At 46.8% G+C, this 13538-nt stretch overlaps 1 protein-coding gene and 1 non-coding gene across 3 annotated transcripts in view; both read left to right on the top strand.

Annotated features, from left to right (window-relative positions):
• The window catches only part of LOC126572207 (adenylyl cyclase 78C), a 50283-nt gene that overhangs the window by 35119 nt on the left and 1626 nt on the right, over window positions 1–13538 (top strand). For both annotated transcript variants that reach the window (XM_050231338.1, XM_050231339.1), the window contains exons 3-11: window positions 3570–4128; window positions 6926–7383; window positions 7462–7788; window positions 7962–8154; window positions 9511–9737; window positions 9805–9966; window positions 10031–12124; window positions 12214–12510; window positions 12731–12956. In XM_050231338.1, the coding sequence (XP_050087295.1) occupies window positions 3660–4128; window positions 6926–7383; window positions 7462–7788; window positions 7962–8154; window positions 9511–9737; window positions 9805–9966; window positions 10031–12124; window positions 12214–12510; window positions 12731–12956 (4453 nt within the window). In that variant the 5' untranslated portion in view covers window positions 3570–3659. The remainder of the gene's footprint in view (window positions 1–3569; window positions 4129–6925; window positions 7384–7461; window positions 7789–7961; window positions 8155–9510; window positions 9738–9804; window positions 9967–10030; window positions 12125–12213; window positions 12511–12730; window positions 12957–13538) is intronic.
• On the top strand, window positions 6450–6521 carry Trnam-cau (transfer RNA methionine (anticodon CAU)). Its single transcript has one exon. It is a non-coding gene; the product is annotated as a tRNA-Met (tRNA).

The raw sequence follows: 13538 nt of genomic DNA, 5'->3' as shown, positions 1-13538 counted from the left end.
CAGTAAATGTAGCGCATCGATTGCATCTGCAAACGATACTTGCTGGTAGTTGAAACATGTTTTGAAACTGGAGGACTTTGATGCAAAATAATTTAAAATAAAGCAATTAGTACAACAAATCAGTAACAAAACTTATTAAACAACTAAAAACCCGCACTACCTGTTTTCGTTAGGTGGTTTTTGTAAGTAGTAACAAATGCTTTAAAAATACAGAAAATTGTGAAACATACTTTAATCGTTTCAGTGCCCAATGCAACAAAATATTTTTGTAATATTACATAATGGTTTTTTCCAAAAATGTGTTACAAAACCATTATAAACTCTTGAATCATTGTGAGTACGGTAACTGGTTAACATACGGTGCAAAGTTAACAACCGTATCAATCTACAAAGTGTACTAAATATGTTTTGACTGTCTTCCCGTTCTACGGTTCGTCTATCTTTCTCTGTATCAAAGAGTACAAAGTGCTGCAATTATGTAGACTGATTTGAAAATGAAAAGTGTTTTGTAGCCGTGGTTGACTTTTATCAACTTTATTTAAACAAAACCTTCATTTCAAAGAATTACCATTTCACTGTTACTAACATTTGTCGCAAGAGTCAACAAAAAACACCAACACAGAAGTTATCTAATTTTCACTACTGCAACAGCGCTACTTAGCGTATGGGATTCCCATCGATGTTAGTGACCATTGCCAGATTGTTTGGGAAAATTTGGAAAATCAAATCTGGTTATGATTTGCTTTTCACTTGATCTCGTTAGTAACGGTGCGCATCGGACACGGAACCATGATAACCGCCTAGTAACAGTGGATGAACTAACCGCCCACTGCGTGTTATCCAAACCACCGTGAAGTGCACCGAAACGCAGCAACGGAACGCTGGAACTTAATGTTGCTTGCTTGCGTGTCCTTCGGCCCTCCGGTGAGGAGGGAAATGCAATTTCGCCTTTCGACGCGCCCATCCCTACGGGACTCCGGTACATGTGGTACGGCCTACTGGGGTACGGTTTCATCTTGGTTGCATGTTTTACTGTGGAGGATCTGTGTCACCGTGCGACCGAGTAGACTCCCCTGTCATCGAGTGCTCTCTGATTTACACGATCATACGATGCAATTGCCGACGGAACCGTAACATCGATGGAAAACGTCGGTAAATCTTTCCAATCAATTGAATCTGGTACTCTCGGTGTCCCTCCGGGGAGCAGCTTCATCGTGATCGCGTTGTGCGGAGAAGCAAACACCTGCTGTGGGACTCTTTCTTTTTTTTCCTGCATCAAAACGTCCTGGTTGCAAGTCAGCACACAGATTGAGCTAGTATCTTTCCCTGCACTTTCCCATTAACGCCACCATTTCGTCGTGGCGCGCGTCTACTTGGTATGGAAGGTAAAGAGGAACCAAGTGCAGCCCTGACTTGCAGACCATGCGAATTCTGTCATCGTTCGCGACTATGTCGAAGGACACCAAACAATCGATGGTCGGTAACATCCTGGTTGTCCTGCCGGTTGGTGACTAGCAGGATGTTAGCGTGTTGTGTGCGAACGGACTGACCGCAGCCTAGTTACATGCTGTGCCCAGTCTCTGGTCGGTGTACACCAGTTGACGCGTAATTTGTTTGCCATCAAGCCATCGGGGGCGACTGCATGCACTGGATGGTCTCTGGGGCGGAACCGATCCGGATGCTACCGGAAACCGGATGTCGCGAAATTACACCAAGCGGAGCGCACGGATGTTGGTAGACTGGTGTAATGCTCTTTGCACTGCTAGTATCACCACAACAAAGTCGGAGCGGAAAGGGTAAGGAAAAAAATGGAAGTTGTTTTGAAAGTGGCAAGTATGGCAATAATGGTACAATTATTGAAGGCACAACCAGTATGACCGTCAATGGTTAGTGCACAGGATGTACTCTAAGAATGGCGAGAACTAGAGTGCTGCCCATCTTTACAAGAGCAACCCACATCAATGCTATCAAAACCAATTGTGTTCGTATAGACTTGTAACGTAAAATGTTAGACGTAATGTTTAGAATGGGTATTCAACGAAAATGTATTTACTATAAATAACAATTATTTTAAATAGCGATAACAGAGAATTAGGTCGTATGCTGCCCTAGTGTTCATGTTGAGGTACTTTGCTGGCATCCTGTTTAACAGAGTTATGTTTTATCTCTCAAGTTGATGTTATTTCACATCTAGTGTTGGTTATCTCCAGCTTCACAATATCATTATTGTCTGCTATCTTTTGTATAAAACATTACTTTATTGACTTTGTAATACTATGAGACAAAAAAATACAATCATTATCATCAGCAGCATAGATAGAAACGAATTTTGCTTCCTTTAGGGAAGCTTGCTTCATTAATGTCTTAATAATCTTTTCCCCCGCCTATGATTTTCTTGACCTTCAAATTTAGTCCAAATCAGTTTTCCATTCCTTTTGCAGTGCGATTAAATTCGACAGAAAATTTCCGTTCCAAACTCCTTTCGCCACCCGTTGCCACTCCTTTCGCCACTTCGTCAACACCAAACCGTAAATCACGCTGCTGGACAATTATTTCGGGTCGGATTTTTCCCATTCTTTTTCCGGGGTTTAATTATTTCATTCCGATCGTTCTTCCCTCCACTTTCGGTTTCTTTTGTGACACGTTTTTCGTGCGGCGTCTTACCAATTTTACACTCTGTTGAGCTATGATTTGCGACAAGACTCCTTCCTTAAGTTGGTGAACGACGGCGTCCAATCAAACGAAGGAGAAGATATGGAAAAAAAAGCTCCAGTCAACAGCCTGAGGGATCCGGTCGGACGATTGCGAGAGATCGCTGGCCGCTATGGGGAAGGATAATTTCTGCGCCGACCAACGTTTGGCATATTGGATGAGGATGAAGCACGGCACGGTGGAAATCATCCGGAACCAGGGTCCAATTGCTTGTGAACATGCGGTGGTTCAAGAGGCGACCGGTCCATAAGTAGCATACTCAGAAACAGTGGAGCAGAGTGGAGCAGAGCTAGTGGAACGAAGTGGGGTCCAATCCAAATCCCACGCCAGATTTGTGGCTCGCTCCTACCGAGATCAGCACACATACACCGACGGGAGGGCGGCTTTAAGAACAGTTTTTTTCCCCCGCTGAAACACCCAAATGACCCCTCCTCGTTCGTAGTTATTGATTGGCCTTAAAAGAATCTTTGCTTAGCTTACAACCCTCCTCTTATCGGAAGCCCATTGTTGGATGAGAATCCTCCAAAACGTTCTTATTAGTAGGCTTTCAGCTGCTCACGTCATCTTCGATCGATCCCTTGGGGGATCCACCTTTCCATTCATGCGCCGTATCCTTTCTCCGTCATGGGCGTCAGCGTTAGCGGCACCCAGCGGGTTATGGTTTAAATATTTGTCTTTCCGGTTGATTGAACCGAAATCGATTAGGTTTTGCTGCCGGTTGCTTGCGACTTTAAACGGGAACCGTAGTTTTCTTTCGAAAAGCCCCGGACCGGACGAAAGTAGAGTTGTTGCACGTTGCTTTAATCTTGGAAATTGATTTTCTTTTCGCAAACTTCCATTTCGCCCTTTCTCTTCAGATTTACAGGATTTGCAATTTGCAGCGCACAAACGCTTCTCCGGTTAAATTAGCCAAGCAGCGTTAACAACCGGCATCGGCATCGACGGCGATGGAGCTGCTCGTGTCGCCGGATGCGGCGCGTAATATAGCGGCCGGAGTGTTGGACCGGGTGAACCACCAGGTCAACGCCAACGTGCTCGACGGTGGAATAGTTAATGCGGGCGCAACGCTCGACCAGGACCTGGAGCTGGAGCGTCCGGGAGCACTGGCACCCTCCGGTCCCGGCGATAACGTCAGCGAAGATATGGCGAAGATTCCGCGAGTCCCCGGTGATGGTGCTCAGGCACCGGAAGCACCGAACACGGATTCCGACCGCACACCGCGGCTCTATCGCCAGGCAGCTTCGGAGGAGACCGGCGAACCACCGGAACCGTGGCAAACGGCCGCCGCCACCACCACCACCAGCATACGATGTGATCGGTTCCCTTCGCTACCCCTGACCGGGCTACGGTTAGCCTCGCAATCCAACGGGACGCCACCGAAGATGGTCGAAAACGGTGGCAGTGACCTCAGTGCAGGTAAGTGCCTTTCATTTGCTAAGCAAACGAATCGGAGGAATGAGTTCTTGTTCTTGGTGAAGTCATGCGATGCGATGGCACCAAAATGTGTGTCCCAAGGGTGACAGTAGTGCCGAAAGGGAATCATCTTTTTCCGCTTGCCCGGGAACCCGGAAACTGGCCGGATATGTGTGCGCTAAGAGGCAAACAGTTTCACAAAAACTCGAACTCGAGCACGCACGTCCCACAGGGTCGATGGAATGAAATGGAGAATCATCTTATGAGATACCCTGTTAATAAAACTATTCCTCTTTCTCACGATCGTGTCGATGCTCCACTGGGAACGGAAAAGTTTGGTAGCTTTCGTGTGGCTTTATGACAACCAAACACATCTTATGTTATTGGGTTGGGAAGAAAGTAAACCGAGGTCATCTAGAAACCGAATTAAATACGAAAATATTATGTAATACGTAATGTATCTATGAAATAGTTAATACACAACCGTTACTACAGCATGTCGATTAGAAGTAGATGCTGTTAAGTTGTATGTTAATGTCAGATAAATTCCTGACTAATTTATTTGCTACCTTTTTCCTATCATTTTCCATATTTGATCCAATCTTACCAACTCCAGCAGATAAGCTTACTGTGTAATTAATTGGAAAACCATCAAAGGCATGTTATCACCAGATTCAAATTAATTTAAGGTAACAAAATAATATGCGAAGCAATTGTAAAATGACATAAAAGTTAAATGGTTCAATAACATAAATAATCAAAAACCAAAGCGTTGAAAATATATCTAAAAGGCCAACGACTACGACTTCCAGCGCTAACCCGCCTGCCCATTCGCACCTTGGTGGATTCTGCGGGAAATTGAATAATCGATAATTTGCTCACCCTTACCGTTTTCATACTTGATTTGCTGTTGGCTCGAAGCTTTCACCTTCGGACTGGAGCATATCGATGCTCCTTATATTGGTTTCTTTTATGTTTTCCTGTAGCGTAGCGTCGTCCATTCTGTTGAGGGTTTTTTTTTATATCTTTCCAAATGCGTGACCCGATTCGGTGAAGTATTCTGGTGTCCATTGCTACCCATCAGTCACCCAGATGGGCATGCCCATCCATGATGAACTGGGAAAGAGAGGAGCAGACGGACAGAAAGAGGGCTTTTGGGGGCTATAAATAGCTTCCGTCCTTCGTGCGTCCGAATGTGTGTCCTGTGTTCTGTGATCATCATCGGCAGTCGATTGGGCTGGACAAGAAGGCATTGGCAAGACAACAATTTACACAACAAAACCGATCGGTCAAAAGGACACGTGTGGCGTGGTCGTTGAAGATTTGTTTCGATTTGCCGGTCGGCCAGCGGCTGCTCCTTTTTGGAGAGCAATAATCGTGAACCTGAATTCCGCTAAAAGACGGTCGAAACCGACCATCGGACGATTAACGGGGCCGGTCGATTTGCTCGGTTTGTTGGTTTCGGTTATCGAGGATATCAGCAAGGATATGCAAGCCGGAAGGTCTGTCTTGTCGGGACGCCATCGTACCGAAGTTGGCCAACCACCATCCACCACCCGTATCGTTGTTCTGATTGACTTTGATTGGTGGGTTTTTCCGTGATTCATCCGACGTGGTGAGGGGAGTGCCTGTCTTGTTTAGTCCTGTAGCCGGCAAACTGAGATATGGACGCCAATTGTCAGTTTCATTTTTGGCGAGCAATTCTGGGAAGACAGGAGATGTTCATTGATCATTGTCAGCAGCATGGGTGGAGTTTGGAGCCATCGTTTGTCGGGCGGTCATTCTTGCTCCCATGACTAATGAGATAATTCATGGGCAGCACTGCGGGCATTTGCGTTGAGTTGTTGGAAGTTGAGAGGTTCCCAGTAAAAGCAAGGCAGGAGTGAATGGAGGATTTGTGGCAAGATTAAGCATTGAAATAGATACATTATTCAAATTATATTCATTCCATAAAATCCGTGAAGCTTCAGGGTCACATGATAGATAATTCCTTCTTTGGCACTGTAAAAAGAGGCTTAAATTAAATGTTATTTAAAATAATTTCGCAAAACCTTAAGCTCCAATGTTATAAATATAACAAAGTGCCATTCAATTCTTCGTGTCTGAGCGATTAGTGTGTTTTTTTCAAAACTGCTTCTTCCAATACAAGACCTCGTCTTGAAGTAACGCAATTATTGGGAGGAAAAGTATGAATCAAGAGAAGTTTTTAAACAACATTTTCAACAAACTTTACACAATTACCATATACTGGATTTTGCATTTAAATACCGTTTGCCAGAGCGTCCTTGTGGTGGTGCGAGGTCCTTAACAAATAAAATAAAAACAGCAGAGTGGCGCAGTGGAAGCGTGCTGGGCCCATAACCCAGAGGTCCGTAGATCGAAACTACGTTCTGCTATCTCGACAGGGAGAAAAGAGATTTTTTTGAGAAATCCTGTAAAACCAATTTTTCAACTTGTTTATCTACTCTCTTTCAATTCCTTTTTATCATAAAATCGAATAGCCGGGAATTTTATCGAATAATTTTCTGAGCGACGCAGTTCAAAAATAAAAAGTTTTACCATATTTTCGTCCAAAACATATTTATTGCTCAGAAAGGCAAGATAGAAGCATTTGTAGTTACCATACAGCAATCTTTTTACTTTATCTTAATGTTAAATCAAAAGTAGGAACCAAAGGTTTGCTTCATAGGTTTGTCTAAGTCTATACTGATATTCCAATGGTGATAAAAATAAAAGCTATGAAAATACTCAACCATAAACCACAATTAAAGGGAATTTCAATCTAAATGTCCATTTACAGGCAAACAGCTGGACGATGATGGGGAACAGCAACCGAACGGTGTAACGTCACCTACCTTCACCATCCAGCAGTGTGGCAGTGATGCTGGTGAAGGGAAAGGAGGTGATCCACTACCACCACCACCGCCCGGTGGAGGAAACGAAGTGGCGATCGAAGAGCACCAGGAAGCCGAATGTCGGATCGTCAGTACGGGTGCAGGCGGAAACGGGAATCTTCCTCCGAACGGTCACAATCAACCGCACACCAACAACACCTACTCGGCCTTCAAACGGGGCAACGTGGTCAAGGGCATCCTGTGCCCATCGATGACCAACTCCTTCCGGGCCCCTTCGCTAGAGCGATCCTATCTGACGTACTCACACCGGCAACGTCAAAAGTCTCTGATCCTCGTGAACGTGGTCGATCTCGTGCTAAAGGTAGTCCTTGCCTCCGTATGGATCGGATTCAATCGGAACATGGTGGGTTATCAGATCAACAAGCTTCCGAAGCGCTCATCTCTTAATCGATCGTGATCTTGTTTCTCTCGATTCGAACAGACAATCAAGGCACACGAGGTGACCTGGTCGGTTTGTTGTATCATCTCAAACTTCCTCATCTGTGTCCTGGGCAGCTGGCGGCTGTTCGCCAACAACTATCTGCACTGGGCCGCCGTCTGCACCTGGTTGCTGCTCAATCTGCAAGGATTTCTCGGCGAGGGGTTGGGCTTTGCTGAGCGCGAGTATCTGATCTGGTACGTGCTGTTCATCATCTTTGTACCGTATGCGATGCTGCCACTACCGCTGAAGTGGTGCATGATCGCCGGCTCCATGACGGCTGTTTGCCATCTGCTGGTGACATCGTTGAACAAGTTTCTCCATGACAAGGTTAGTTCTGCGTCCGGGATTAGTACGCGAACACAACACTGCTACATTTCATAGTTTTGCAAAATATGTTCTTTTCTATGTTGCCTCCCAGTGTACATTTAGAGATCAAATAGACTTGCTTCTGTATCGCAAATGCCTCACTACAGCTCAATTCCTTCTCATCCCCTCCACAGGATCCCAGCTGCATCGTGCGGCAGATGATTGCTAACCTACTGCTCTACCTAGCCATTAACTTTGCCGGGATGTACACGAAATATCTAACCGACCGTGGCCAACGGTTAGCCTTCATCGAGACGCACAAAGCCATGGAGCACAAGCGAGAATCGGAGAAAGAGTACCAGCGCACCCAGCGGTTACTAGATTCAAGTAAGTCCACGCCACGTCAGCAGTGGATCCATCTCCCATCAAATAAACCTCCGCTAATGGGAAGCCACTGGCCACGAAGACCGAAGGATAGAATTCGAAAATCGATCAAAAGAAAATCTCATCTCCCCGTATCGTATCACTCCGTACGCTCAGTGGTTAGCCAAACTGTTTTCCCTTGATTTACTGTTGCTGCTGTTGTAGCCGCTGTTATCCTGTTCAAGGGCCAATTCGAGGCCAAAGATCGGAGCCAAAGCAATTCCGTAGAACAAGTTCTGCCGGTCGCTGTACGGGATCGGAAATCAAATTAGTGCGAAGGCTCGAGCCTGCTTTCGATGCGATTTCGGTTGAACGAATTTTCGACAGTAATTCCGTTAATGTGAAACATGCTGGCATCCGCTTCACGGCCATCACTTGATTTGACTTGATTTGGTGGATGTTAAGTGAACTGGAGTAGTGCTTTTCTATCGGGCAGTACTCGATGGTCATATCGTTTGAGTTCGATGAAGGTTTTGGGGTTTTCAAGTACGACAGGACGCTTCATGTCGAGTGCTTGGGTGAAGTTTCAACTGCCAATAGCGTTGAGAATGGGGTTTTCGTTTCTTTTTCGGGGAACCAATTAGTTGTTTTCGGTGTAATTTTTGTGCCATTCATTTCGCTTATAACGTCAATGAAATAAGGATAACAAAACACGATTAATCGAGTTAAGAATCACTGGATGACTATGCAAAAATTTATACCGAAAAATGGAGAAATCTTTTTCTTAAATGTTAACCTAATAGTTTACGGAACTGATAATTGATTACTAAAGATGTTGGTTATTGATTGCAATATTAGAGTGCAAGAGTTCTCGATTTCTATTCTCATAAACATCTTCCGTATCGCTATTACTTAAATCATTCGAAAGCGTGCCTTGCTAGTTTTTGTTCATATCTTATTTTCTTTCATATTAATCATGTTCATCTCAATACACATTTCTTTACGCACTGTATAACAAAATGCTTTTCAAAATGTTCTTTAAACCTTGTTTGCAATAAATAATCTGAAGGCATTCGAGCAGCAACATATGCCTTCAATATTTGCTTTCCTCTGACCTTGTGGTTTTATTCAACGAACTATCCACCGGATCCAGTGAAGTCAATTTGCATAATAGCTGCACCCAGGAAACAAACTCACCATGCACCATGGGTAAACACGCCATGTAGATTATGTGAAAGTTTCAGATAACTATATCAATTTCAGGCATCCCTTTTAATGATTCCATTTTGTTTCCAATTGTTATTACGATATGCATCGGATCCAGATAAAGCTGTGCAAGTTTTAAAACGCTTCAACATTGTGCTTGTTTTTCCTCTCCAGTCCTACCGATGTTCGTGAACAATGATATCCGGAAGGAGATGTACAAATCGCCGGAACAGCCGCAGGTTGATACGCAGTTTAAAAAGCTCTACATCTACCATATGGACAACGTGAGCATACTGTTCGCTGACATCAAGGGCTTCACCGAGCTGGCAAGCAAAACGTCGGCCCAGCAGCTGGTCAAGATACTGAACGATCTGTTTGCGCGTTTCGACAAAATTGCCGAGGTAACTATCCGACCACGGATTGGCAACGGAATGGCCATCATTTCACGCGCGTGCCCGTTCTTTCCAGGATAACCACTGTTTGCGGATCAAGCTGCTCGGTGATTGTTACTACTGTGTGTCAATGTTTGATAGCCAGAGCTGGAAGAGCCGTCCGGATCATGCTGTGTGCAGCGTCGAGACGGGATTGCACATGATCAAAGCCATCAAGGATGTTCGCTGTCAGACGAATGTAAGTCGTGTAGTGGCATGGCGGTTCTGGTGTTTGATTCCAATGCTTTCCAATGCTTCCACAGGTCGAGCTCGACATGCGGATCGGCATCCACAGTGGCTCGGTGATGTGCGGTGTGCTGGGTGAGAAGAAGTGGCACTTTGATGTTTGGTCCAATGATGTGGTCATTGCGAACCACATGGAGTCGGGTGGTGTGCCCGGGCGCGTACACATCTCGGAGGCAACGCTCAAGTGTTTGAACGATACGTACGAGGTGGAGCCAGGGAATGGTGGTAGCCGCGATAGCCACCTGAAGATGATGAACATCAAAACGTTTCTCATCAAGCGAACTGAACCGTTGCGCTCCCGGAAACGGTTAACCGATCGCCAGAACACGGTGCAGTTTGAGAAGGAAACGATGGCCCGTTGGGGTGAGTCACGGTTCCGGAAAGATTCGAAAACACCGAGCGTTACGTCGAACAGCACCAACACGACGGCAACTACCGTTACGGGTTCATCGGCAGCCAGTCAGCAGCCATGCGGTGGTGGACAGCCAGTGACCGCCGCCGCCACCACCAACCACCAGAACAATAACAACAACAACAACAACAACAACAACAGCATCAACCATATCACGAAGCGAACCAGCAAATCGACGATCCACGAGGACGAACCGACCACCGACTGGACACCGGAGATCCCGTTCCGCAATCTCAACGAGTGCGGTGCCGCGAATGGAGCGGAAGGATCGGGCCAGTACGCCGGTGGTGACGGGAGAGAGGATCGTATGACAGCGACGGAGGAGGTGGACGAGATGATCGATCAAAGCATCCAGATCAACTCGAACAAACAGATCCGCCAGGAGTATCTGTACACGTGGACGCTCAAGTTCAAGGACTCTTCGCAGGAGGGTACCTTCTGTCAGCTACGGGAAGATATGTTCCGCTCGAACATGCTTTGCGTGTTCGTGGTGTGGATCTTTATCGTACTGTGTCAGGCGGTCATCATACCACGTTGTACCATTTTGATCGTCACTCTCTCGATTACCACCTTTCTGTTGACGGTCGGTTGTATTCTCGTGATGGCTGAAGAGTTTTCCGGGTTGCCCAAGTTCCTGCAGCGTAGCTCGTCCACTCTCGTGCACGATCGCAGCCGACGGACGATCTTCGTTTGTTTGACCATCATTCTCATGTCGATCGCCAGCTCGATGGGTTTGATGATGTGCGATTTGGATGAGGTCGAGATATTGCAGGATGATGGTGGCCTCTCGACGACCACCGAAACACCGGTCCTATCGTACTGGGAACCAAGCAATCTCTACCAGGCCAACAGCACCACGATGACCTTTCTCCGAGGTGCCCTCGGTAGTTTGCTGGCTGACGGTGAAGCGTTAGCCAACGGTACGCTGGAAGATGAAGAAGATCATTCGAATGCGGCAAACGGAACCGACGGAACCGAGCGCCAGCTACTGAACGAATACCGATCCCAACGGGTCAGCACACTGGGGCACCACGCCAGTCCGACCTGTGTCCACCCGGAGTATGTGGTGTTCACCTGGGTACTTTGTCTGATCTCACTCGCTACGGCCCTGAAGCTGTACTATCTGGTGAAAACGTTCATGGCGATCGCCATGGTTGCCTGTTACTCGTTTCTCATCCTGCTCGTGTTTGAGCAGGTCTTCGATTCGTACGACCTCCAGTACATGCAGGTCAGCGGTATGCCCCTGGCGGCCCAGATGATGATACTGTTGGGTGTGTTCCTCACGATGGTCACGTATCATGCGCGGCTCGTCGAGGTCACGTCGCGGCTTGATTTCATCTGGAAGGAGCAGGCCGAGAAGGAGCTGTCGAACATGAAATCGAACCGCCATCTGAACGATCTGCTCATCAAAAACATACTGCCCGATCACGTGGCAACGTACTATCTGTCCGGGGAGCGATCGGACGAACTGTACGCCAAGATGCACGAACTGTGCGGTGTGATGTTCGCCTCGATACCGAACTTTAAGGACTTTTACTCGGAGGACATCGAGAACGGGAAGGCCTGCATCCGGATACTGAACGAGATCATCTCGGATTTCGATTCGCTGCTCGAGGAGCCACGGTTCGAGAAGGTGGAAAAGATTAAAACCGTCGGTGCCACCTATATGGCCGCCTCGAACCTGTGTACCACGAAGAAGGTGAGTACGCTTCGAGAACGGCTGGTGCTTCCGTGGCCCCTCGGTATTCTCGGGAGTTGCTTTTTTTTCGTTTTCTTTTCCTCCAACAGACACACGTGGATGAGACGGACGAGGATGCGGTCTGTGATTTGGTCGAGTTTGCGTTGGCGATGCGCCAGAAGCTGCAGGAGGTAAACAAGGATGCGTTTAATTCGTTTCAACTGCGCGTTGGCATCAGTAGTGGACCGCTGGTGAGTGGTGTGATAGGAGCACGGAAACCGGTCTATGACATCTGGGGCAATACGGTCAATGTGGCATCCCGTATGGACTCGACCGGTGAGAACTGGAAGGTGCAGGTGCCCGACTATACAGCGGCACTATTGCAAACCAAGGGCTACACTTGTGTGGTAAGTAACGCGGAGGAGTATTTGGGATCCTGTAGCAATCATATTCTCTTCTTGGAGGCCGGTTTTTTTGGAAAAGTCACCTTTGAACGGATTCAACATTAAAGTCAATATTTACTTTAGTTCTCTCTCATCCCTTTCCTCATTCGATTCTCGTGTTTGTTTTCCTCGCCTTTCGTCATCGCGTTTAACAAATCGATTTTACTTCCAAACTTTCCAACAGCAACGCGGCGAAGTGAACGTCAAGGGTAAGGGCATGATGCTGACGTACTGGGTGCTGGGTAAGAACGTTTCGGCCAGTCAATTAACCTCACCGGCCCTCGTGCCGGCCGGTGTGCCCCAGGCCCAGACGCCCTCGCTGCAGCGCCAAACCTCGCAGCACAGTTCGCTGGCCGCGGTCGTCTTCGGTATGATGCAGGCCTCGAAGCGAAGCAATCTGAACACAACGCGTAAGTAGCGTAACCTTTCGCTTCACGTTACCGTCGTAAATTGTATCCGTCCACCCGCATTATGTGTTGCCCAACTATGTGGGCCCATTTTAATCATGCTCAACAAACAATTCACACAAGTTCGGTTCAATGTTGTTCTGGAGAGGTTCGGGAGTGGCGTGACCGGTGCGCTGGTGACCGATCGGCCACGCCATGCTGCGTTCGTTTTTTTAACTGTTTCCCTGGAGCCATACTACGTTAAGCCATCGCCATCGTTGTTCTCGATGTAAACAGAGGGACACTGGGAACCACATGGAATGGTATCCAGTTTAAGCACTTGGTGGTGTATTGTTGTCGATGCTACTACACGTTCGATGTATCTACCGCTGTTCTTCACAACTCTCATCCATCTCGCTCGGTGACTCGCTGATTGGTTTTCATTTCGCGAAGGAACTCGCTGTTGTTTTCAGTTTTTCACTTTACTTTAAACTACGTTTCTCTTTCTTTCTCTCTTTCTTTCTTTCTCTTCGCTCTCTACAATCTACTTGTATCTCATCTTGTGCTACTACTGTGCCTGTTCTGCCACTATGTCCGTGTTATCGG

This window comes from Anopheles aquasalis, chromosome 2, assembly GCF_943734665.1.
Source record: "Anopheles aquasalis chromosome 2, idAnoAquaMG_Q_19, whole genome shotgun sequence".
NCBI classification, from domain to species: Eukaryota; Metazoa; Arthropoda; class Insecta; order Diptera; family Culicidae; genus Anopheles; species Anopheles aquasalis.
Note: the sequence above shows the minus strand (reverse complement) of the source record. Positions and strands in the feature narration are given on the sequence as shown.